Source organism: Bacillus rossius, chromosome 1, assembly GCF_032445375.1.
Source record: "Bacillus rossius redtenbacheri isolate Brsri chromosome 1, Brsri_v3, whole genome shotgun sequence".
In the NCBI taxonomy this organism is placed as follows: domain Eukaryota; kingdom Metazoa; phylum Arthropoda; class Insecta; order Phasmatodea; family Bacillidae; genus Bacillus; species Bacillus rossius.
In genome coordinates, this window is record NC_086330.1 from 146,834,398 (window position 1) to 146,862,024 (window position 27,627).

General features: G+C 33.6%; 1 protein-coding gene across 1 annotated transcript in view; it reads right to left on the reverse strand.

Moving 5' to 3' along the window:
* Positions 1-3,701: 3,701 nt before the first annotated feature.
* Positions 3,702-27,627, reverse strand: part of LOC134546260 (plasma membrane calcium-transporting ATPase 4-like) — a 155,388-nt gene continuing 131,462 nt past the window's right edge. The window contains exons 18-20 of the mRNA XM_063388962.1: positions 20,034-20,185; positions 19,201-19,291; positions 3,702-14,763 (exon numbers count right to left, since the gene is read on the reverse strand). Of these exons, the coding sequence (XP_063245032.1) occupies positions 14,602-14,763; positions 19,201-19,291; positions 20,034-20,185 (405 nt within the window). The 3' untranslated portion in view covers positions 3,702-14,601. The remainder of the gene's footprint in view (positions 14,764-19,200; positions 19,292-20,033; positions 20,186-27,627) is intronic.

A 27,627-nucleotide genomic window follows, 5' to 3' on the forward strand; every position in this document is an offset into this window, starting at 1 on the left:
ACATTAGAGTTGTTTGTGCAGCAATGTGGCGATTTGTAAGTGGCGCTTCAAAGCCGCCGGAAAAAAAACGGAAAACTGACGACGACAAGAAAGACTACGATAATCAATATGATAAGAAAGTGCGGGCACGTGAGTTTATTCAGAACTGGTGTACAGAATTTCAATGGGTTCGGTATGATAATGCTCAGAAAAAAATGTACTGCAAAGTCTGTGAAGTGTATCCCAAACTAGCATTCGAGTCGGCATTGGTAAAAGGATGTTCAAGTTTTCGTAAAGAAAACTTCACGTCCCATGCAGCAAGTAGTTGTCATAGGCAGTGTCAAGAATTACAAAATGTGCAAATGTCCACACCAAGTACATCTCTGGCAGAAAAGGCTTTGCAGAGCATAAATAAAGAGGCACTAGCAAAAATGCAGTTGCTTTTTCGTACGTCTCATGCACTGGCGAAACATGGACGACCGTTAACAGACTTTAGGTGGCAATGTGCACTTGATAAACAGAAAGGCCTCGATGTAGGCAATACATACCTTACAGACAAAAAGTGTAAAGAGTTCATGAGTGTAAGTGCTGAAACTGAATTGAAATCATTAGAAAATAATTTGAAAAGTGCAAATTATTTTTCTGTGATGTGTGACGAGTCGACCGACAGTGCTGTGCTTGAGCAGGTCATTGTGTATATGAGGTACGCACTTGAAGGGGAGATCCATACTGACTTTGTAGCAGTCAGGCATGTCGACAGGCCTAATGCTACTCAGATATTTGAGTGCATTTTAACCGTTTTACATGAATATTGTGGTTATGACAGTGTGAACATGAAGAAACACTTGGTAAGCTTTGCCAGTGATGGTGCAGCTGTAATGAGAGGTTTACGTAATGGTGTACAAGCGAAATTGAAAGAAAACATGCAACCAAATTTAGTTGCTGTTCACTGCATGGCTCACTGCTTGGAGCTCGCTGTAAAATCAGCATTCGTCCAAATACCACTACATTCTAAAATTGACATTTTCTTGAGAAAGGTTTATTCATTTTACCATCACAGCCCAGTTCATCGCAGTCTTCTAAAGAATTCCTGCGAAACACTTAAGATCAAGTTTTACGCGCCCACAAGATTTGGAGGAACTCATTGGATTCCACACTTGAAATCATGTGTCACAAATGTAATCAAAATAATTCCTGCTCTTCACTTGACTGCAACAAATCTACTGCAAGACTCCAAATGTGATGCATCCACCAATTCAACATGCAAATTAGTTAAAGAATCTTTGCAAAGTTTGGAATTGGTACAGTACCTGCATTTCTTTTGTGACATACTCTGTGCATTGAGTTACTTATCACAGTCTTTCCAGGTCTCAGGTTTGACAATAGCAGAGACAAATTCAACCATACAAGAGACTATTTGCATGTTGCAGAAACTGAGTATCAGTGAAGGTTTTCATTTACGTTCTTGGAGAAAATCGATGAAACCGGAAGGAAGACAGCTGAAAGGTATTGCTTTACATTCCTCAAACAAGACTGATGCTATAAATATCATTGTTAGATGTCTGGAATCTCGACTCACAGATAAAGACACTGAAATGTCTGAATTACTTGTTGCAACCAATATTTTCAATTTCAAAACATGGCCTTCTAATAATGAACAACACTTTGGTGACACATCCATCATTAAGATGTTACATTTTTCAAGATCCCTTGTGAACAATAATGTTCAGTGTGAAATGGTGGAGCCAGAATGGACAGCTCTGAAAATTGTTTACCAGGATTGTACTCCTGTGTACAAAGCCAGTTGGAGGGAAATAAACACAAGACACAAGAGCAAATTTGTTAATATTCTTTCACTCGTGGATCTTGTGTTGTCTCTACCTGCTCACACTGCAGATTGTGAAAGAGGATTATCTTTGATGAAGTCTACCAAAACAAACTGGCGCAACAAACTTAATGATGATACATTATCATCACTGATGCGTATCCAGATGAAATGAAGTAGTGTCTGTGATTTTGATCCTACCCCGGCTATTGAACTTTGGTTTAATCGTGGTGAGAGAAAGCGCAGACCATTTCAGCCCCCATACAGAAAGTGCGTAGCTAGGCTGCAGCAAGATGAGGAAGTGGCATCTGATGACAGTTCATCTGATAGTAGTTCAGACACATTAAACCAGTGATTTAGTGCAAAACACTTAAATCAATATTTAAAACTTTATTATTAATATTAAAATAGTGTAAAACTGACTTGTTTTGAGTACAGTGATGTTCTTAAGCATATACATATCAAGTTTATAACCAGTAATTTTTTTAACGTAAGCTGGACAGGTGGAATTAGTTACGGACAGGTAAGTGTCCAATTATACCTGTCCGTTGGACAGTCCAGTTAAATCGTTAAAATCTATCCCTGCAGGTTTATATTATTTAAGTACCGTATTTACTCGTGTATAGCGCGCCCTCGTGTATAGCGCGCACCACGATTTTTGCAACAAATTCCAAAGAAAAAAATTTTTGTTTTTCCCGTAAATAAATTGTACTAACATTTTGTGGTACCTGTTAAGTAATTACGTATGAAACAAATGATAATTTAAATTGATGTGTGGTGATGCGTCAGGAAAATACTTAAACTCTGCTGTGTAGATGGAAGATAATGAAGCGCTGTATCGTCACAACTGGTACGTGGGCGGGAGGAAGGGAGGCAGGCAGGAATGTGACACGGAGGACTAGATGACTCACCGGTAGCAGCTGCGACAAAGCGAAGGAAGTGGAAGGGGGGGACTGGTGTCAACACTCTCTCTCTCTCTTTTTTATTTTACTAGCTGCGTTGTCTTTCGGTAGAGGGGGAGGTCTAAAAATAAACAAGAGACCTGCGAGCTTGCGCGCGCACGTGTGTGTGTGTGTGTGTGTGAGAGAGAGAGACCAGGTTGTGTGCGTGCGTGTGTGTGTGTGAAAGAGAGGCCTTGTTGCTTGTGCGTATGGGTGGGGGGCTGGCCAGAAACGTCACCCGTCACCGGCAGTTAACGACTTCCACTCCCCGCCGCATCTACTCACTTTTTTTTTTCCGTGTATAGCGCGCATCCTTTTTTTTTCCTTTACTTGAGGGGAAAAAAGGGCGCGCTATACACGAGTACATACGGTAGTAGGTGTATTGTAAATTTGGCAAAATAATTGCATGCTTTTATGGAATTGTAAATTAATTTAAACATCGCTATTTTATAAATGGTTATTATTTTGAAGTCGGTGAAACAAAAAAAATCGTAAGAAATTACACGCTCCCATACAACCGTAAAAGACACTGTGTATCTGTACATTTTACGGGAAAATCGTAAAAATTGGCAAGTATGATATTTCATGACCCTAGTTATGTGGACAGCAGCTATGACACATAGGCTGTTATCACTATTTTAGTGAAAGATGCCCAACTCCCTACTAACAATTATGCTTGTCAGGACAAACAGTGTTGCAACACTGCTTTGTAAAATTTAACCATAGGTTGTCTTTTTCAATGTTAAGTTACTACGTACTATATCTTTTCTTCTTCAGCCAATGGCTGAAAGATAAATGCTATAGAAACAAATTTAATTGTAAGTATAAAATTTTTTCCTATTTGGCTCTTAAAATTGTAGTTTCCATGCTAAAAGTCTTGCCTACTAACAAAATTTTACATGAAATCCAAGCATTTTTGTTATTATATTAAACAATGTGGAAATAAAAGCATAAGGTATAAAACAAGAACTTTATTAATGTTCAGTCTGTTCACATCAATATTACAGCCGTAGTACAAGAGATTACAAACTGCTGAAAAACTACCTACGAGGTTACTTGAAAATGACGAGGAAGGCACAGTGCTAGAACCTTTTATAATTCTATCTTAAAATGTTACAAGTAGAATAATGCGAGAAATAACATAAATGCACAAAAATGCTTAAACACAATGCAAATAAGTACTACAATAAGTACATTAATTTTAACACTATGTACTAAATTATTACTATTAATAATAAATGAGGGAAAACACAGCATATACTTAAAATGTCTAACTTAAAATAAATAATTACAAACTATGTATAAAAAGGTTTTTTGAACTATAATAAATAAAAAAAAAATAAAGCATGTTACTAATTAGAAAAAGCAGGCAACTGTTCTAGGAAACTTCAGTACCTGAAAACTGAGAAATATGTACCTACACACATATAGAACTGCTTCATAATGAACCAAGTCCTAAAACAGTTACAGGCTTTTTAATTAAGCACTTGTTAACATTCAACTCTTGAGTATCAGGCAAAGAAAATGAAATGGGAGTGCAAAGATCGCAGTCATATGTTCACTGTTTCAACCATCCAACGAAAATTTTTCTAGTAAAATGTACAACACATGCAACATACATTACTAACAAAGCTTTTAAATATAAATATATACTATGATATTGAATGTCTTTTACAGCTTTTCTTTCTGGTATTATATATTACAAGTGTGCCGCAGATGTGCTACACAATGAACACCCCAAAAACTGAAATTTTACCTTCTGAAAATATCAATAACAAACCCCTAAAATAATGCACTATTGAAATAGTAGACACCAAAAGAGATGGGACAAAACAAAAAATAACAAACATTTGACCAAATGGCAATATACAAATGCCACCATGTGGTCAAAATAAATTTTTGTCTCTTTTGATGTATGTACTATCGTTTACACACATAACATCCAATGTGTCATTGTTCATTAAAAGTTCTCATAATATAATGAAGTAATATAAGTTTTAACAGTTTGCTTACCAATTTAAAATATGTGACCCACAAGTGAATTAGGTTGGGTTAAATTACATATTGGAAAAGACTTGGCTATGCCTTTAGTTACTTTGGTTATGTACATCAGTTTGATTATGCAAGAAAATTTGAATATAACTTTGCTGATAAGTGGAAAACTTAAGAAAAGCATAGCTATTAAATTAGTACAATACACCTCGTGGGCCACAGAACTATTTTTAACATTTATTATACAAGCATACTTTCTATTTTAAGATCTTGCTAGTCTAGATAAGCTAGATATTAACTTAGAAGTGCCAGTTGAATAAGCTGTCAAACCTGGCCCATAAAGATTGCTCTCAAAAATAATGAACTAAGTACCAAGTAACATCAACTTGGAAATGTTTCACAATATACCTTATGTAGTAAGTTTTCAGCAGCAGAAGAAGCAGCTTTGTGTTGAATTACCACATTAAACTGGCAAGACTAAATTTCTCGTGTTTTACCAATGCCTTTCATTATTGGAAATAATTTAAAAAATAATAATAAAAAACATAGCATTCTAGAGTAGAGGGGGGAGGGGGGAGAATAAAATCAACTTGGTCATTGGTGAATAGGACTGGTTCAATGAAATCACACAAACTGCATAACTTTGCATTCACATTGCATGTACAGAGAAAGATGTAGTTAACCAATACAAATATATATATATATATATATATATATATATATATATATATATATATATATATATATATATATATATATATATATATAAATATAAGAACAAGAATTGTACCTTCAATGTTACAAATTACACTAAAAATAAATCATCTCAACAATATAATAATGAACAATTCAGAGATGGAAAACGTGACTTGAATCTGTTAACCACAATTTATATTATAGCCACTTATCAAGTTAATTTTATTCATACATAAGTTTATAGCAGTTAGCAAAATTAAATAAATTCAGTTCAACATTTGGATAAAAAAGTACCCCCCCCTCCCCAGTATTACTATATTTTCCCCTCTAGACATATTTCAGTCAGTATTTGTGCACTCCAGTGCCTTGAGAAATGCACACAAACCTCAGTCTGTACTAAGAAAAAAAAAATTCATAATCACTGCAAAAATAGTTTTTATTAAATAAGAATTTTTTAAACTATTATTTAATACAAATAAAAAATCTTAAAGAATTGCAAATATCTCAAAAGTATTTAAATTGTGGCTAATAACTCACTATCACGTTCATTCCCGGCATACAGTAATATCATACCGACATTTCCTTTTGTGTCAACTTCACCCGAAAGTGATGCATATAAAAAGGTTGCATATCGCGCTGGCAAGATGCAAACAATGGCAGTGATCTGAGAAAAAAACAAACTGCATAAAAAAGCCAAACTTTCTGCCGTTTGGATTTTCTGAAAAATACTTCTGGTCAAGATGTTTAGGCAACACTACTCGAATCACGTAGGCATGATAAAACGAAAGGTTCACCCACAAAGTCCCTAATACAAAAATACACACGGTGGTAGCCGATAAATACAATCACATTTAGGACCTGAACTCATGAAAGATTCTCACATTCTCAGCTATCACTTGATATGTGTAACAATACATAATGACATACACTGCATAAAATTTTATTACAATGAGCTTCCAAAATATACTTTTTATGATTATTTGGTTATCTAATACAGTAAGAGGTGGGGGTATGTGTATATTATCCCAGGTATTAAACTAATAATCCTCAAACAGTAACCAGCTTTGTGAGTTGCATAGTTGCCATAATTAATGCTAAGCAAACAAGAGCATTCAAACTCTTACTACAGCATAAATCCTATCTCTATCTGCAATTCTACCAAAGTATCTCTTTAGGCAGAGTACAAATTAAGTAAATATAACTGCACCATTGTTCATTTCCCAATAGAAGAAATTCATGAAATGAAAATAATACCAGAGGTAAAAATCTGTGTTAGCTTTTAATGCCTAAATTAAAATCAATCCACACCACCATCTAATAACATATTATGCACAAATAAAGAAAGGGACAAATCACATAAGTACTCAAACTTTAATAATGCACAGTAGCATATCAAAAACAGTTTGACAACTTTATGTGTAAAACAAAAAATAAAAAGTACAGTTTCAAACACGAATATGATACATACATAAACATGTAACCCAAAACCTTTTGAAATGCTTATTTATAAATTCCATCACTTCACAGAATCTGAACTGCTATCTAAATATTGAATTTAACTTTTATTATGCCTAATTATTAAGTTTATTAGCAGTTTCTGCAACATTTTTAAGCTAAATAATACAATGCATCACTAAGATTTGCAAATATGTTCTACATACCCATACATAAGTAAAGATTATTATCGGTGGTTTATTTTTTTGATTTCCAAATTAGTGTTGGTAATAGAAATAATTAATACCTTGACATGAATTACAAATGAATCATTAACAAAGGATTCATCATAATGCTAGAAAAGTGTGCGAGACCGTTACAGGCGTATGCCTATTTTATTTATCTTCACAAAATCTGAGACTTCACTTCAAAAATAATTTTTGGAGACACTACACTTGGAGAGTCACTCAGCGATTTCCATCTTATTTTACATATAGTAGTATGCCAGATCACATTTGGAAGACTTGTTAGAATATGGGGGATTACATACCTGTTCACCTAATGGTACAGATTTTGTAGGCATTAAGAGAGGTTAGTAATATGATAAACCAGAGTCAAATGTAAAATTAATTCAAATGAATCTATAATTTGACTAATAAATTATTAGTAGTGCAACAAGTTTATAAATAGAATCCACTGCTCAACTTCAACTCAATATTCAAATTTTTCTTTAAGCTCCAAGACAACTTTTACAACTTGTCATCAATAAGATTACACATGATGGCAAAAATTTGATTAAATATACAGTCAAACCTCTATCTATCGAACTCGCATGTATCGATTGTCCGTGTTTATCGTATACTTTCTACGGTCCCGGCAAAATTGCCATACAACTAAGGTTAAAAAAGTCCGCTTGTACCGATGTTCGAATTATCGTTTTGTCCGCATTGTTCGTTCAAAATATGTGGTCCCGTCACTATAAATTATAATAGATGATCGTTTAACCATAAATATTTTGCAGAAATAACCATTTCTTAGAAAGAAACCGTCATAAAAACAGTAATGATAGTATACAGTAGTAAATATCACCTTAAATCTGCAGCCAAGTAATGGCGCACGTAAATATGAAGAAAAGACAAATGAACAACAACGTACGAATAAATATGGATGATGTACCATAACTACAGTACAAACCCAATTGTTATCCTAAGATAATTACCATAAAAAGAACTAAAGATTCTTTGTCGATACCATAATTACTACAGAAGCACGAAAGCTACCACATTTGCACTACAGTTACCGTTACAACCGAAATGTCTATTTACCGTGACGGTAATGTATTTATTTATGACATATTAAAATTAAAGAACATTATTGAAAAAAAGGATGTTAAATTTTTATATGTACGTTTGGCACATGTTGCGAAGAAATAATGCGATCTGAAATAATGCAGTACTACTACGAAAACTGAAAAGGGTACTCGTGGATTTTTAGGTTATGGCAGTCTCTCTCGTTTTTCAGTAATATCGGCCGAAAATTAACAAGCATATCGGAAGTCGGCAGAAATGCCGATTCAATTAAATATTGGCAAAATCGGCTTCTTCAGAACAGCTCTACATTTGATGACATGAGTAAACATATTTCAGACTTCAGGATATTGAAAACGACTTTAATTTCCATGTAGATTTATTGTGCTTATGTTTTTTTTTGCAAGTGTAAATTGAATTAAGTAAAATACTTCCATTTTTATTTATTTTTCAACTGATTTAACTTTAATGACAAGTAACTGACATATTTCTGACACTAATTTTGAAGTTAAATATTATTTTTTAAAAATTCTTAAGAGTGAAGTCCACATCTATTGAATGTCCGCATCTACTGAATTTTTTTGTTGGTCCCCTGAAAAACGATAGATAGAGGTTTGACTGTACTTCAAAATGAATGTGAAGTTTGTAATGTGTGATTAAAATGCTTGTAACAGTTAATAGGCTTAAACAAGTACCAAGTAAAAAAAAAGTTAAACAATTAGACATTAATTCGGAAAAAAAAAAACTTTTTAAAGTGCAGAATTCTCCAAACACGTGAGTTTATAGATAAAAAGAAAAATATTATGGACTTGAGCAGACACACTTGTAATTTGTATGTCAAAATATAACAATACAAGCAAGTGTGTATCTACACAATTAATAAACTGCACAGGAGTTGGCACAAATGATACATAATCTCAACCAAAAGATCTGTAAGAAAAAGAGTAGTTAGTCTGTTATGGCAGTTAATTCTGTAAAGATGGCAAGTGAAGTAAAATAGAATTTTATAATGCAACCAGTTCCTAAATGGTTTATAAGCAGGGGGAAAAATTAGTTCCTAAACTACAGTTATGTAATTTATCATTCAGAGATTTTCATTACAATTTAATACATTAATTTCAAGCATTACTTGTACAGAAAATCCTGATGTATGTCTCGATGCACTACCTGCTCAATGCTTACTTACATGCGTGGTTAATTTAGGTGTACCTTTGATTTGCTGTAACTTTTGAAAACCAATAACTAACAACTACTATAGTGAAGTTCAAATACTACTTTATATGTACACATAATTCAGAACAGAAATGTTTTTTTAAATGCATATATCTGTACATAGCACAGCATTCACAAAGAAAGAAAGAAAAAAACCTACCCAGACCCAAAACTTCAGAACCTTGAAACACGTAGATAATTAATCTATAATCAAACTAGATAAAAAGAAAGGTCTCCCATAAATGCAAGGTTCAACTCAAAAGTGACGCAAACACTAAATAGATCTGATTCCAACAAATTAAACCCTTAAATTCAGACTGACTCGGCTTGAAGACAAAATCTTCAGCTCACCTCAAACTTGACTATGTATCTCTTAACGAGTGACGACCCACTATTACCAATAGAAAAAAAAACTGAACATGCTCACTTTTGAACTAGAGTCCTTGAATACACTGAAGTAACACGTCCATCTAATACAGTAAGAGAAAATTAAGAAAACAAATTCAGAGGAGTATCCACTTTGATACGGAGAAATAGGTTGCCAATGCTTTCTTTCTATATCAACACAATTCTAAACTGCCATAATATAACTTACTTTAGGTACAATTCAAACAACAATAAGATTTTAAGTAATGATCCTCCTAAAACAATACTTAACCCCTTTGACTCACATTTTCCTACTCTTTATTGCTTACTACTTAATTATCAACACTAACGAATTACATCTTCAGCTACATTACGGCTTTTCCCTTATCAGTGGTCTTACAACTTACATGATTACACAGTTTATTTCTATCCTCAATGATCATTCCAGGGAGAATGGAAAAAAAATTGTGCACATTGGCATTGGCATACATATTTTTGGAGTTACAATAACAACTGCAAACAAAATATTTTATATCAATTGAATGGCATATATCAATTTCAGGCTTGTATAGTATAACTAGTAGTGTATAAGGTTCCAATTTACATTGTTTTTCCCCCCAACTTTACTGCGGGACATTTTCTTAACTTCCATACAAATGAAAATTTATTTTCTGAATAACATTAACTGTTTCATATTTGAGTTATTAATTTTAATGATCTGGATATAGAGTCCTGAATGAAGCATGAGACTCGAGGCAAAGAAACGTATTACTCAACATGACAAACCAGCAAGCATTTTGCTTATATCTTCCTCAGCGATGTTCAAGTTGGCTTCCAACCAGGTGACAAATAATAGTTCAGATTAATTTAAATAATAATAAATTGTTTATAATGCATTAAATCATGCAGTTTTTTTAAAAAATATTCTTTAGAAATTATGAGATCTATATTTCATAAATCCTTGAGTTTAACTAATTGTATATATTTTAATGTTCAGTATCTTCATTTGCATGTTTCCTATATTATAACAAATTAAATATTTGTAGCACCAAATGTTAATAAATGACACATTATGAACCTGAATTTTTTCTGAGGTTTTAATATTTAACCCAGCATTTAGAGTTATAAATAATTTAAATAATTTTATTCAGCCTAACAAAGAAATTATCCAGGTGCTATGGTACGTTCCCCTACATGTAATTCTTTTTAAAATTCTAAGTAATCTCAACCCCACAAAAATCATACCAAAATCCAATTAACTATTATAAAATATCAGCACATAGGTACAAAAAAAGATTCAACACAATCAATGAATGAATGCCAATAAAAATAAAAACTTGTGAGCATGTCTGATCATAGCTCAACAAAACTCAAAGCAAGTACATTTTCCAACCATTGTATTTACATCTTGATGGTTATCATAATAACGTTACAAGTACCACATGAAAAAAACATAAAATAAGTTTGGAAATTGTCACCTATGAAGTGTGAAGAAAAAAATGTTGAGAATCAGTAACTCACAAAAACTATTAAGGGCAACATTACACTGAGATGACTAGTAAAGCAGCATGAAAATATATAATAAATGGTGAAAACTGCAAAACACTGGTAGCACTATCAGTATCATAACTATGGCAGTGAGTACAACGGAGGATTTCTCCATTTTGCTGTATTGATTACCCTATTACTGTCAGTCAACTTCGCAGAAAAAAAAAAGTTCAAACCTGAATGACATACAGTGGTATTTTAGAATACAAGTTAAATTCTACAAAAAAAAAACTGAGAACCACTTTCTAATATAACACCATACACACTAAAATGAGAGTGGAAGAAAAAATAACTTCAGCACCAAACAATGATAAAGGATATTTTGACAAAAAAAAATGAACCCTCAATTTAATGAACTATATATTTGAGAAACTTCATAGAATTATGAAAGTGTGCCTTAATAGAGATGTGGAAGGTTCATTAATATAAAAATAAAAAATTATGAAAACACCTTAATCCATTTTGAGATGAATTTACACACACCTAGATTTACAGAATATAAAAACTTACACAAAGAATGTAAAAAAAAAAAAAAAAAAAAAAAACATAATATTAATCACATATACCACAAATTAATTTACATATTTTTGATATACCAAACAAAAACAGAAAATTAGGGAATATCCTGGAAATAAAAGCAGGAGCAAACTGCAAAACCATCATGTTATTGTATAATCAGACGGACAACTATTTTAAATATTCTGAATGAAACACTTTAAAAGGAAACATGAACTCAAATGTAACAAATTTAAAAATTCAATACTAACAACTCTAAAATCCTGTGCTCCCAATACATTTTATATTTTTTGTATGAAATTACGTAAATATAATTAAAAAATGTATTGATTCAGGAAACATACGTTTGGGAAACAATCATTTAAAGGGTTGAATGTTTTAACTATTTAATAACTTTTACTTCTTGTACATTTATTTTTAAGCCTTGAGAGTTCCAGGAGAGTTAGATTCCAAAAATTTGGAATTTAACCCATCACTACATTAAAAATAAAATAATTGCAAAAACATTGCACAAGAATTTAAATTTTTGACAGTCAATGTGCCAGAAGTTAAAACTAAAATAAGAGTTCTTGGTAGGGCTGTTTGAATACCTCCTTTTCCAATACCAATTACTGAAGCTGATACAATGACTTCAAAACAATTTTCTTGAAAATCATGCACCACTTATTTATAAGGTAAAATCTTCATTTCTAATTACTTGTAGTTAAACAGTACCTAAGTCAACAATTTTTAATATTTGCCCTTAAAAAAGTAGTTAAAATAATTAAACATAAAAAATATCACAAACTATGACAAATAAATACAGCAAGTAACAAAAAAAAATCAAGGTTTTGAACATATTTTTCCGATACTACCAATACCAGTACTTAACATTGGCCAATGTACGATAATAGTATCTGGTATCAGAACCGCCCTAGATCTTAGTCATCTCTTGTTTTTAGACAATTTTAAACCACTTCCCTCAGTCTGATCTGAACTATTATACTATGTTCTTAATTGAACCAAATAACTTCTCACACATCTATAAATTACAGTAATGAAATCCCTACTTTTAAATATACCCACTTAATACTTTTTCTAAATATAAAATAGATTTGATTTTTTTTTACTTATTCATGAATGAAAATTAAAGCTTGCAAACACCAAAAACCTTTAAGAAAACACAATTCAGACCACATCATAAATTACTAAAATTCTACAATCTTTAGAGCATACAATGAAACAATGGAATCTTGCTTGGTGCGCACATTAAATAGAGGGTTCACAGAGATACGTAATTGTAACAACATTAACAGAAACCATTTGCACATATAGTTAATTTATAGTGGTGTGTACTATATGTAACAAGGCAGGGAGATTACATATTCTATAAAACATATTAGTGTTATAATATTTTAAATGTACATCTACACTATTACTTAATTATATAAAACTAAGTTTAAAATTTTAATCTTTACAAACTTGTGGTTTATGAATACTTCACACCTTCATGGGAAATATTTCTCCTCCACATTAAATTTCCACGAAACATTGTTTCAGTTTAATTTTTTAATGCTAATAGTAGGAAATAAAATCTTCAATATTTTTATGGTTGGAAAATGTGACTATTGGTGGTGATCTATCTTGCATATAAATAATATTGATTCTTATAACAATTTCCATTACTGATTCTTATAACAATTTCCATTACTAAAAAACACATCATTTGGAAAAAAAATATTTACCTTTCCCTACACAATTCAAAGACATCATTCCTAAAAGAACGAAGTTAGTGCTGCTAAAGCAAGAGAAAAAAAAAAAGCTCTTATAAATTAGTTCAATTTTTTTTTTTTAACATTTTATCTTTAGTGCATAAATGAGACTAAAAAATGCAATAATTCACACTTGAATTTTTAAGCACAACAAGAAAATCAAGCTGCCCAACAAATGCAACATTCAAAATGCACATGTAAAGAATATAGTATATCCATCACCTTAACATATAGTACAAAATAGCCTTACTGTTTTATTTATAATATATGGTGCACATGTAAAAACTTAAAACAAACACAATAGTTTTAGCATTCTCTGGGCATTGCTTATTTAAAACAATCAAAAATTGTGGTATTCTTCAGTTTTAAAAATGCAATATACTTTATCATCTACTTTTAGTGATACATGTTTGCATTAAATATCAGGAGTTATACTACATATAACCACATAAGCATTACTAATGCAATGCCTAATGTGCAACATTATTTGAAACTGAAGTGTTTATGTATGAGTCCCCTAAAATACCCTGGTCAGTTTTAAATTCAAATTTTAATCTTAGGCCCTTTTTAAAAATGCTTCGTAACATAATTTTTTGATAAACAAACCAACCACTATTATGGTGTTCTGATACAAAATTGGCCCCAAATACATTTTCAAAAAGTTTAAGTTAGTATATTTTTTTCTGATTAAATGTTTAAATAAATCTAACAAAAATTAAACTGTTTGGAACAATATTTTTGCACCATTATGAAATATCTTACCACCACACAGCCTATAACAACATGAACAACCTTAAAGGATATTGATTAGGCAACAATTATTTAAATGAAACTTGGGATGAACAACAGTATAACAACCTATTCAGAGACTCAGAGACGATCAAGAAGAACGCTGCAATTTTGAGAAGAAAGTCGAGCACTACAGCGTGATGATTCACCCTCACGAAGCTTGGCATAGCGGAAGTGACAAGTGACAGTTCCTTCCTTGGGAAAGGGAGCAGGGTCGAGGGAGGGGCGCAGGGGAGTGCGTCGAATCACACGGCCGCCTGAATCTGCACATTGTTCGTGCGCGGCTCCGCAGGGGTGCCGCTCAGAAACTCCATTGAGGCCCGGGGCAGCAGGTTCTGTCGGCGGGCGGCATCCACGGATTGGAAGCGCGTGTCCAGTCCGTGGCGAAATGCATTCACAACCCGTATCTGCAACAGGTGCAACAAGTCATTCACAGTGGCAAGAATATGCTTTAGATACGTGTACATAAGCTAGCATGTTTACATGCAACATCAGAGAACATATCTTCTAGATATGAGAATGCTACGTACAGCAAAACCCCTTATTTGCACTTTTCATGGGGACAAAGTAAAAAAGTGTAAAAAGCGGGAAAGTGTAAATAAAGGGAAAAGTAAGAAATACGTTAAAGTTAATTAAAATACAGTCGCATCCTGCAGCGTTCATAACAAATGCGGGCTACATTACACATACGCATTGTACCACAGTCAAAAAATTTAAAAAAAAGGACCACAAATTGGAAATTTACCGTCAATAGCGCGCCGTGCGCGGAGAAAGGTCATCGTACTCAATCAGCTGTTATAGCGCGGCGTAGCTGCCGGCTGGCTCTCTGTGTTGTCTGAGCTGCGCATGCGCAGTATAACTCACTCAACGCTCCGCCCAGAATCGTGACGTTCCATCAGCAGCCAGCCAACAGATGTGAGCTTAGCGGAAAAAAATATAAGCTCCACCTCCCGTGTACCAGTTTTGTCCAGTTCTAATACCAGTTTATTGGTATACGCACCAGTTTTCTCCTGCTGTGACGTGTTCAAGTTTACGATCATCTTGATGTCTTGATACCAATAATTAATAATTTACGATCCCCAGATATAAATGGTTAGTTTAAAAGATATGCGTCAACTGTATAATACTTCCGAAATTATAAAATACGTTTAAAACAGTTACCAAGACTCCGCTCATTTTATCTAGTGAAGTTTATGTCTCGTACCAGTATTTCGGCTAAGTTGTGACATAAATATAGTAACAGAACGTTTATACATTCGTGAGTTTACGTTTTTCCCGAGTACATTTTAGATTGTCTCCTGCTATAATTACTCGGACATTTACACGCCTAGGCTTAAATTATTATATGTTTAGAAATAAAAGCAATTTTTCATGTTATAAAATATGTTTATTTTGCGATTTAAAATGTTCACTGCCGACTATAAAAGTTACGTTTTTCACAATGTTTTTAGGCCTACTATCGTTGTTACGTGATGTAAATAGCGGGATGGATTAGATTTTTGAGACGTAATTCGCGTGAAAGTATTGTATTGGATTAAATGGGAACCAAACGGGACCTGAAGAATATAGTGCAAATAACGGGAAAACGTAAATAACGGTAACGTAAATAAGGGGTTTCACTGTAGTAGTTAACCTCTTTTTATGTAATCACGACAAACCCCAGGCAGTGTTCTGTTACTTACTTGAAGACATGAACATGCAGACCCGTCAATATCTATACGTTACTCCATGTAATTGTTTTAATATACAGAATGGCTGTTGTACCTTCATTTTGGCACTTTTGTCATAATGGAGGACACACTCTAAAATCTTCCTTACATGTTATGTCTACAATACATACATTACAGTATTTTGGGAGGAGCTAATAGTCAGTTTCAAGGTACTTCACAAAATTATGTGACATTGTACCAAAAGAAAGAGTATGTTAACATCTAAATATTGCCATTTGAAAAGTATTGCATCTTGCGTTAAGATAAATCTGGTTTTATTTCCTTAGGATGGTTATCAGTAGGAAGAAATTTAGTACGTAAAAAATTTATTTTAGAAAAATGTATTTCTGACAGCACTCATACTTATAATTAGTACCTAACATTTTACAAGTTACATTTAACACTAATAAATTCCACAACAAAGGGTGAATATACATAAAACCGTATTTACCAGAATAGTTAGCACACAATTTTTTATAGATGTGTTATGAAACAGCATGATGAGCGGCCTACACAAAACTTGGCAACGCTTCATAGTACATTGTTGTAGAAAAAGGTTTTTAAGTGGTGGTGGTGCAATGAAAATTATATTTTGAAGACATCTGTTTTTGCTCGCACAAACCATCATGACCTTTGTTCAATGTACAATTACATCTTTAAACCTAGCCTGACTTGTCTCCTGTTTTCTCTGCACTTCGCATCTGAAACGCAACCCTGGGCGGTGTGGCACCTTCCAGGGCCGCGGCAGTAGGTCCTAACTCTGCGTCAGGGCCGCACGCGTGCAAGCACCGAGGTAGTTTTCCATAGCGTAACTCTTAATCCATTTCAATCAGCTCCTCGGCGGGTCCTTCTCGACTCAGCTCTAAACTGCTGGTCATTTAAATAGTTACTTAATTCTCTCCCGAGAAACATTCAGCATTCTATGTAATTTTGTTCATCTGCCCTCGAGGCGTGGCGTATGTATGTATCACTTAAACAAAGACTTAGCCACCAGGCTTTCTATTTTCACCCACACGGGGCCGCCTATGGGCCAAACGTGTACCTGAACTCATCAATGAGTAACTTCACCTGGGACTTTGTGGCGGGCTGTGTAGCATCCACGAGGTGGAACAACTTCAGGGGCCCTATGCCTAGGCATCATGCCAGAGACGGTATTCCTTCAAGTGTAACTGTATGTCCAACTTTATTTGTGTACTTTTTGATTGCCAGTACAACAGACTCCCGGAACCCTTAGCCCAGGCACCACACCAGCGATCACATTTTCATTCTATGCAACTACGTGACGAACTTTCCGCGAGCATGTTAATTAAATAATTAATTTGAAATTTGTCACATGCCCACCAACGCCGTACAATTGCAGCACCGAAACATACAAGACAAATACAAGTACATATATACTCAAATAGAAAAAAAGTAAGTAGGTTAGTAGTAATAGTAGTAGTAGTAGTAGTAGACATTTCAGACTTGAAACCATGATTATTACTAGAAAATCTATGAATTTAAATATAATTTTTAAATTTTTTTTTATAAAACACTGCTGCAACTGAACACTCTGCCCTGAGATATCAAGTGTACAGACGCACGGTAATCTGCTAGTTGGCACTCCAGGCACAATGCAGCATCACCACACTAACAGAGGCAGGCGAGATGACAACAAATTGCAAAGTGAGAATTTGTTGCCTGTGCTTCAACAGTTTCTAGATTTATTTTGTTTAAAATCTTTGAAAGGTAGCATTGGTTTTGATATTCGTGACCACAATATTAATGGTGCTTCAAAACATCTGCTAACAGTAGCATCTTACATTCATTACTTTTTTCTTCGCATCACGGTAAACATGTTACTTAACTTTTAATGTTTAAAATGTCTGTGCCAACTCCGGTGCTGGTAGAGCAGTTTGAAGAAATCTCAGGGTTTATGGATCGTTCGGCCGGGCCATCTCCAACCCTTGGCCTCGGTTGACCTTGCTGCTTCTAGCCTGCCATTATGCCTACCCACTGGGTGATATTTGGGCTTTACCCATGCTTGGATTACACAAGAGCCAAAGTTTGGAAAACCCACTGTTCGTTGTGACTGATTTACTTTGGTTGAAATTGACATACGTTTCATGTAGGTACATTCATAACAACTCCCAAAAGAAACTTATCAAATGCTTGGTATACATTCAAACACAACTACTCTCGAAGCATATATTTAATTTACTGAAGCCGTCCCCCAAAAAATAGGATAACGGAATGGGCCGGACTTCCAGGAGACAAAAGTAACTGGTTTTATATATAGATGTATTTAGTGTCTATTGCAGCTATCCAGTCAAGAAAGAAATATGAATGTCTTCCATCGCACAACACACGTCTACCACCCTGAGCCACTCGTTTCAGACTAATGGCTCGTCCTTTTGCAAATATTACTTTTGTGAATTTTCATGCTATTTTTACATTTCTGCAGTGTTTAAAATTTGGCACAATATTTACTTATAAAGTTCAAGTTATATAAATATGCCTGATGAGAGCTTGTTTTATTGTTTATACTGTATAATCAGTGACAGTAAATTTATTCATTTGTTTTTTATTATTTATAAAATTCTAAAAATATTAAACTTTTTCTAGTAGTTAATAATGATTTTTACTGTTCTGTATTTAACAAATTATCAAAATAAAATTTATTGCTACAGGCAAGATTATGGTTTTATTTTTAGTCCAAATTCTTTTTAAAACAGAGGTAAAATTATATGCCATTTTTTGCAATAAAATAGTGTAAAACAGATTAATTCAGAACAAAAATAAATTAGCAAGCATTTGTGTTTTAAAAGTTAGTCACTAAAAGATCCACAATACAAAAAATTAAATTAATTTTTATGATTCATGCTTTTTGGTACAATTTTTTAAGGGAAAAAAAAAAAAAAAAACCACCACCACCCAACATTCCTTGAATTTCAAACATTTAAAGATTTCTTTTAATGGTTTGAATATAGTTTTGGTTAAGTAATGCTTAATTCCACGATATAACTTGCCTTTCGGTGCTATATGGTGGATTAACTCCCAATTCCATGTTATGCGGTGTTTTCATTTCACATGCTTTTCGGTGTTATATCGGTCCTGTCCCTAAATATTACACTTGAAAATACACTATCATCTTACCTGAGTCCTCAGTCTGGTCAGTCCTCGTATCCACAGTATTTTTCCTGGTGTCGGCTTCTCATGGACTTCCGGTTTGATAAGTGCTCTATACCTTGAAAACAAAAGTAAATCTCATTCTACGTGTCTATTAAACATAAAATATGTGTATATGTATGTGTACACACACAAGTCTAAATTTGACTACAGATTCATATAAGAGTAAAAATAAGTTCAGAACATGTATTACAACATATGGTCACAAATCTTGTCGCTAGAGTAAAATTATTTTGGGTTAACACCCTTTATTGCCAATAAATTTGAAACTGTGGAACCAAAGGTAAAACATCCTTAAATAACAAGTTATTTATGACAAAATATTGCCTCACAAATAAAAGTGCGACCATGTTTTTCTCTTGTGATGTTTGATGACACACATGGTTTATTCAGCATTCAAGTTCATGTACTTTAAGGTACATCAACTGTTTTAGTTTAATTAAAAGAGTGATATTTTCTTCAAAATATCTTCATTTGCATGTACATAACTTAAAAACTTTCAAACTGAGTTGCACACCTGCCAAGCGTCTAAGTATTTACTTCTGCGACAAAATCTGCAGTGTTTGGAGAACTTGATTCAATTAAGCATTACGCAGTATCATAAATATATTTTCTTTATTATTTACAAAACTACCAGTTGAGCTGCAACTTCAAAGGCATTAACCAGTTTTGGGAGCCAATTTAGACCATAAATATGTTATCAACTTATTTTCACATGATAAACCTGCAGCCAAAGTTTGTCAGTCAAATTCAGATTCAAAGCGTGTGTGTCTGACTAGAGACATAATTGTACCACTTACTTCAAGAATCTAGGCAATGATCTTGTTGGTATAGAGACGATGATCTGAGTCCAAACGAGAGTGCCGACGCCCAAGAACATGCACCACATCCAATGCTGCAGGTCTAGAGGCACTGTCGAAAATGCCACTCCACCAAATTGAATTATAATCACCTGCAAAAAAATATCTTTAACACAGAAAGAAAACTATGAACATAGTTGTACACAAGTTATATAAGAATTGAACGTCAATTAAGAGAAAATATAAACTTATTATCCAAGCACCTAACAACCAGGATGACAATTATCTTAATTGATTTCCAGGTAGGAACATATTGACTGCAATGTGCGACAGCTCATAAAGAGACCACACAAACAACATACATATCAGGTCCCACGCAGAGCTACAACATTGACACTTCCTTCGTCATTGGTCACAAACATACTATCAAGTATCCAATGTGTTGTGTAGGTGTTCAGTAGCATACACCCAGTGTTCCAAGTACTGTATTTAATCGCATTATGTCCGCACATTTCTTTTTAAATACTTGAAATGAAATTTTTTTAAATCCGCATAAAGTCCGCACCAGACAAAGCAACCTTGGCCACCCCTGAAAGGCACAGTAACGGGATGGAAATTTACCGACGCTGTCAACAATGCTTTGACCTTGAGTTGTTAATTTCTCCGGAGCGGTCGCTGAGAGGGTTTGTAGCGTGGTGAAACCGTCCGGACTCAGAAACTCGCACTCTACTGAGCAGCTGCCTGCGACGTCACGCGAGTTGCAAGGGGATGGGCTATATATAGCACAAGCCAGTACTCGTCAACTCACACTGTCACAAAGTAGGGGAGGTAGCGGAGAAGTGGTGGGGGTACATGCGCACTGTTTTTTTATACGCACAGTGGGAAAGGGACAGGGAGGGAGGCTCGCCGGCGCCGGCTAATGCAGACATTAGACATCCGCCCCGTGCCGTCAGTGGCCGTCTCAATGAAAGATTAAAAAAAAATATCTTTTCACGCAAAGCGTTTATTTTGTGTAGGCTGGCTGCGGCTTCTGAACGTAAGAGCGCACACGCGAGTGAGAAAAGAAAAAAAAAAGAGTGGCATCTTCCACTAATCGCTGGCACCCAATTATCTTGACACACGTCACATTTCTCACGTTCGCTGAGGAGGGTCGCCAGTCACCAGCGCTCTGCTAGTAAACTGATTATGAGAGAACAATTTTTTTACTCTACACAAAACGTAAAATTATGAGGAAAAATTTTTTTTTCGGACTCCACCTCATAATGTCTGCACCCCATTTTTTTGGTCAAAAATGTAGCCAAATTACTGCGGACATTATGCGAGTAAATACGATAGTTAGATCACTTGCTTACCACTATATGCAGACCTGTGACAAGCTTCGACTACGTGAAGCTCTTTTTAATATTTGATTTGACTTCGTCAGGAAATTTGCTATTTGTTTTATTTGAAGCTTCGGTTGTGATGCAAAGCTTCGCGACTGATGTGAATTTTGGCATTTTTGGGAAAGCTTTTAAAACATAGAAAACATAAAAAAATTGAAGCTTTCTTTTGTTGTACAGTATACTCCTAATTATCTGGGGTAATGACTGGCAAGTGGTCCATTGATAACCGAAAAACACCATTAAAGCAATGTAAAAAAACTATTCAAATTTTATCCATCCAGACAATCTAGACAAACACTGTAATAGACGCCCATTGAAGTAACACCCTAATTCGTTCCAAGAAAACAAACACTTATTAAAACATCACTAACTAAATAATTTTTTCCCCATGAGACAGTATTTTAGTGAAAATAATTCATTTTACAATCAGGTTAAGTGTGCTTGCTGACTACAGTTTTAATGAAACTACTACTTCCATTAAAATTGATTTGCAGCACTAATGTATGTCTAAATACATTTGAAGTATATTTAAATAAATGTTGGATAACATTGATATTAAAAGAAAATGTAAAATTTAAGAAATTAAAAAAATTGTTTATAAACAGGGCATAACAGATATTTTGAAGTAGACACTACCAACTGATCTGATTGATAAAATACCTAATAATGTTATTAATGTAATGTAGGAAATATATTTCAGTTCTAATAAGATTCCAAAAAAGCATAAAGTAAATCTGATTGTGTTGTTTAAATGAGTTTCTGCCATCATTTGCCACTACTGCATCCTAGTACACACAGGGTAAACTAGCCCTGAATTCTGCTGGCATTTTCTCCAGAGAGCTGCTGTTGAGAGCTGACATAATGGATTGCGGAATGCGGAATATAAATGTCGGCTCGGGCGTCTTTGAAATAAAATACGCATTGAAGGAAGCAAATAGCTATTAAGGAAAAATCAAAATTATTTTTGTTGATTCATCAAATTATTAAGTCATTGCATTACTAATTAATTACATTGTATTTAATGTTACACGAGTGTTGTTGCAATTGTGCAAACACGGACAAATTAAAAAATTAAAAAGAAAAAAAATTGTTCATGGAAGTGAAATATGCCACGGTTAAGCCGCAAACCAGGTAAATGCACCCAGATAATCGGGAGTCTAATGTATATGTTTTGCTTGAAGTTGGTTCTTGTAAAAATCAAAAGGTTGCACTCCAGTTCCTTTTATGAATGCTCACCTCAATATTAACATTATGCATGTTTATCTTATAATTTATATAGTCTATAGGACCCAATTAGTTAATAAATTAACAAGTTCAAACATTACTAATGCTAAACAATTTTATTTACTTAAATCCTGTATTTTATAGAATAAGTTTAGTACAGCTTTGCACAGAACAAAATTCGTAATTTGATTAGACTTCATGAATATTTGAAACATTCAATTTGATATTCGTTTCGCATCAAAAAACTAGTAGCCTATTCACACAGGCCTACTACAGTGATCTTGGTTCAATTCGGTGGGGTCAAAAAATTGTATATTCATTAAAGGGGAAACATGGTGGATGCTGCAGTGGGCTGATGTGTTTTCTCTGGGTACTCCTGTTCCCCCAATACACACTCTCTTGCTGCTACACCTTGCACATTCTCAAGGCTGGCTGCAACGCTCAGGATGTCTACTGGCTCGCGTGAATAAAAATTGGTGACTTTTCCTTGACCTTCCAATTTATTTCCCTGATGAATAGCTAGGTAAATCTAGCCAGTCTGCCATTTTTTTTTTACCTTTACATCTAAAAAAAATAGTTACAGAAAACCTGCTTAGGCAAAACTATTACGGTATTTAATTTCCATTACATGGCCGTTTGCTGAATCACAAGTGGAAATTATAATAATAATAATAATAAAACTACATCAATTAATATTTTGGTGAGTAGAGTAAATAGTGACAAGTATGTCGCGTCAGTTCAAACTGCACATGGATGTGGAACAGTTGTAAATCCAAAACCAGTAGAAAATATAGAGAGCATTAGAACAACATTACGTGAAAATAAAATCATTATATTATTCTAGAAAAAGTCAAATTTTCAAAAGAAATATTTCTACAATTTAAAAGGACTAGGCTAATAAATTTAATTCACTGAGGTTCATTCTGTTTCTGGCGAGAAACAAAATTTTGTCGGGTTCATTTTGCATCAGAACTGAACATTATGCCATGGGAAAGGGAAATTTTTTCTTTAGTACAGTTCAACTTTGATGCTAGAAAGCTAAAATACATTCAGGTGTAACATATTATTATGAAGAAACTTAAGTTATGTTTTACCTTTGTAAAATAAATTAAATATGAAATAGTTCGAAAAACATATAAAAAATTTAATCATAAGTTATAGTTGAATTTCTGATACCTTGTACATTAGGCCTACAGATTATTCACTAAAAATATTTTTCATTTTTAAATTACAAAAAATAACATTTCTTTAAAATATACATATAAATAAACTGAGCAAATAAAAAATCTGAACATTAATAAGGCAGAGCAGGCACATTTTACTAATGTACATGGTTTTGCTTTATATTAGAACTAGCTGCAGTACCCGGCGTTGCCCGGGCTGAACACAGGGTGAAGGGGACCTTTTATGAAATCAGATGTAGACAGTAATTGTCTTCTTAATTTGAATGTCAAGTTTGCAAAATAATTTATACCACTGGCAGATCCCGGCAAACTTTATTCTGCCAGTGTATAGCTATTTACCTCTATATATCTAAAAATTGGTGGTCTGTATGAAATCTAGACTCTATAAAGCACTATAGAAAATAGCTGAAAAATAAAGTTACTGATATTGAAAAGATTCCATTATCTAGCTAATGCTCGGCATTCGTTGCAATGCCTCTTTCGGTTTTTTTTTTGTAATAGGTTTGAAGTAGTTACGCATATACAAATCATCTATTTATCTCTCTCTCTATATATATATTTATCTCTATCTACAACTATATATATGTATCTATCTCTCTATATCTACATACATCTGTACCTCCCACTATCTCTATTTCTTCTATATACAAATCTCTATATAGCTCTATACATCTATATATCTCTAACTCCATTTCATCCTCTATACCTCGCTCTATCTCAACCTATATCTCTGTCTCTCTCTTCTCACTCTATATCTCTCTCTCTTTTATATTTAATTAAATTGTGTCATGCGTGCTCACTTATACAATGAAAACAGACAAAGTCTCTATCTATTGACGAAGTTAAGAACTAAACTGTTATTAGCGTCTTTATTTTGCTAGCTGCTGCGAGCTCCTCTAAGCGGACTGGTCTCATCAAGGAGAAGAATATGAATTTGCCAGACCTTACTATGTGTATGATCGTGTAGCAGACACAGATAAATGACACAAACTAGTATTTGTATGTCTATGACCTATGATTTTTCTGTTATAAAATGAAATTATCACTTTTTCACTCCCTTAGGGATGGAATTTCATATTAATATGTGGATTATGTTATGAGCTAGCTTTAGGCCAAATTACATTCAAATCCGTTTAGCCGTTTTTGCTTGATTGAGAAACAAAGAAACAAGCTAAGAAACAAACTCACAATGTCATTTATAATATCAGTAAGGATTTTCACATTTAAATGAATAATTATTACTAAGCCACCTATAATAGGATAATTTCATGTGTAGAGAATAAACACTTGTAAGAATACATGTACAATCATTTTTCTTCAAGTTCTTATGCAAGAACACAATCTCCTCTATATTTACTCTGTTAAGCATGTTCTAGAAAATTTAACTACATTCCCTCCTTGAGAGAAAATGCATTTTGCTTGCAGCACTAGTTGCTGGAATAGGTAAGTATTTTCCAGGGACCGGAAAGTTACTTTTAAAAAGTAACTCGGTTACAGTTACAAATACTCCATTGAAAATGTAACCCTGTTACAACTACAAGTTACACTACTGAAAATAAACCAGTTACAGTTACAGTTCTGAGAAAAGTAACTGTAAGTTACTTTAACAGTTACTTTGTGAAAAACTAAAAATGTGATACGTAATATTGTTATAATTAAAAGCTAATAAAACATATTGTGTTTAGTAAATATATATGTTTATTTAAACTGAATTTTTTTAAATAGATCCTAAATTATATTGACTAATTAGTTTACACTACAAAATTGTTCGCAGAACCACATAAGCACTTCACAATAAGGTTATTTTTATCACTCGACCGAACTTCGAAAAAAATTAGAATATGAAGGCCACGGCAACGAAAATTCTGGACTGCTTTCTCGGCTTCTCGCTTCATTAGATTCTGTCATTGCTTTCGCGCATGTGCACAGCAGTAAACCCGCATGTCGCAAATATTAAATAAATGACAATCAAAATACGAGCGCAGGCTAGCCAACAGCATTTTTACAAGTACAAGCAATACCATCGCAAATAATATGCTTGTCGGGATTTTCGTTCTGGGTTTGAAAAAATTAACAAATCGTTGTTCGTTCAGTAAGAAATACATTTAAAAAATGTAACGCAAGAAGTAACGACAATTATCGTTACTTTAAGGCAGAAAAATGTAAATCAGTTACAGTTACAGAAAACTTAATATATTGCGTTACCACGATCGTTACCATAAAAAGTAACTGTTACAAATAACGTCGTTACTAGTAGCGCGTTACTTCCAGTCCCTGGTATTTTCTAACAACTTTTCTCAAAGCAGGAAATAGTGTGATATTTTCTTTCCACCATGGGTCTATATTTCTTAAAATTATTTTTTTTGCACGATATTCATCCACTTGCAGTCTTGCCAAATTAACTTTCAGGTCAAAATTTGGAGCATTCATCTTTGTATTTTGAACTGCATCATCAAATGCTTCCCATAAACTGCTTGATGTTACAGCAGATTCCTAGCACAATCTAGAAAGAAAACAACCAATTTAGATTTTTTTAAATTTATTTATTAATGAATTCTTAATTTAAAGTCAAATTCCCAAATAACCTTTACCTTCAGTGTGTTTTGACCTTAATGTGCTTCTCACATAAGCTTTTTGTGTGCAACTATCTCCTCGTGTTATGGAAGAATTATGTTTTTGAGCCGAGGATCTAGAAACATAAAAATTAAGTGGGTTGGATTCTCTTGATAATATTTTTCAGGAAACGTGTTGCTCCAGCCAGTGCTTTATGAATATTTCTTGTGAATGTTATACATGTTGAACATTGTTTCTCTCTAATAAACTTATTGTTTAATTGCTTTAGTACAAAAACTATTGGCAGAACCATAGAGAGTTGGTTTGGTATCCAAGCATACTTCTGTTGTTGCTTGATGAAGTTGCTATAGTTGAGCAATGTACAACTCTGCCAAGTACCATTCTCCTCCTGTAAGTGTAGAGCCAAAACAGGGATTTGCAGCTAGTTCTACATTTACAGACTTTTTTCATTGTTAGCAGTCTTTCTAACATAAGAAATTCACTGTTCTATCTGGTTGAAATATTGTGAATAACTTCTAAGAATTTTTCACCATTGAATTTCTGAAGGGCTTGAAGTCTCTCTCTTGCTTGGCAACTGTGTTTATAGTGCCCTAAAATTGCACGAGATTTTGTGAAGAGCTTGCCTATGCCTTCTGTAAGTTTTTTTGCTTCTTATATTATTAATTGCACAGTGTGTGCAAAGCATGCTAGATGAGTAAAATTTCCTTTCACAGCATTTGAGATATTCCCTGCATTGTCAGTAACAACAATAACAAATACTGGCACTGTTGTTTCCATCAAATCATATTCATTCATTCATGATTTTATTTTTTCATTTATTTGTACACTGCCATGACTTTCTGGAAAATAAGAATTTACCAATAGAAATTATTTCACGTAATGCAAAGTCACTGAAATAAAACTTTCATTAGCATTTGAAGTCATGATATCAGAGAATGATGCCAAATATTGTGTGTTGATGTTTGTTTTGATAACGTCACACACTTGGTTTTTTTGTTTTCATGTAGTGACGGAATTGCAGTATTCGAAAAATAATTACCTTTAGGCAGATCATATTCTGGAACAGCCAAATTCATTAATTGCTTGAACTTAGGCTCACAGACAATTGAGTATGGATGGTTACCGTTCACAATCCACTTGACACTTGATTAGATAGAGCTGTAGATTTTGCAAAATTTTTTGGCGATTTAATTGCAGAATGGACAAACATATTTATGGATTCTTGTCTCG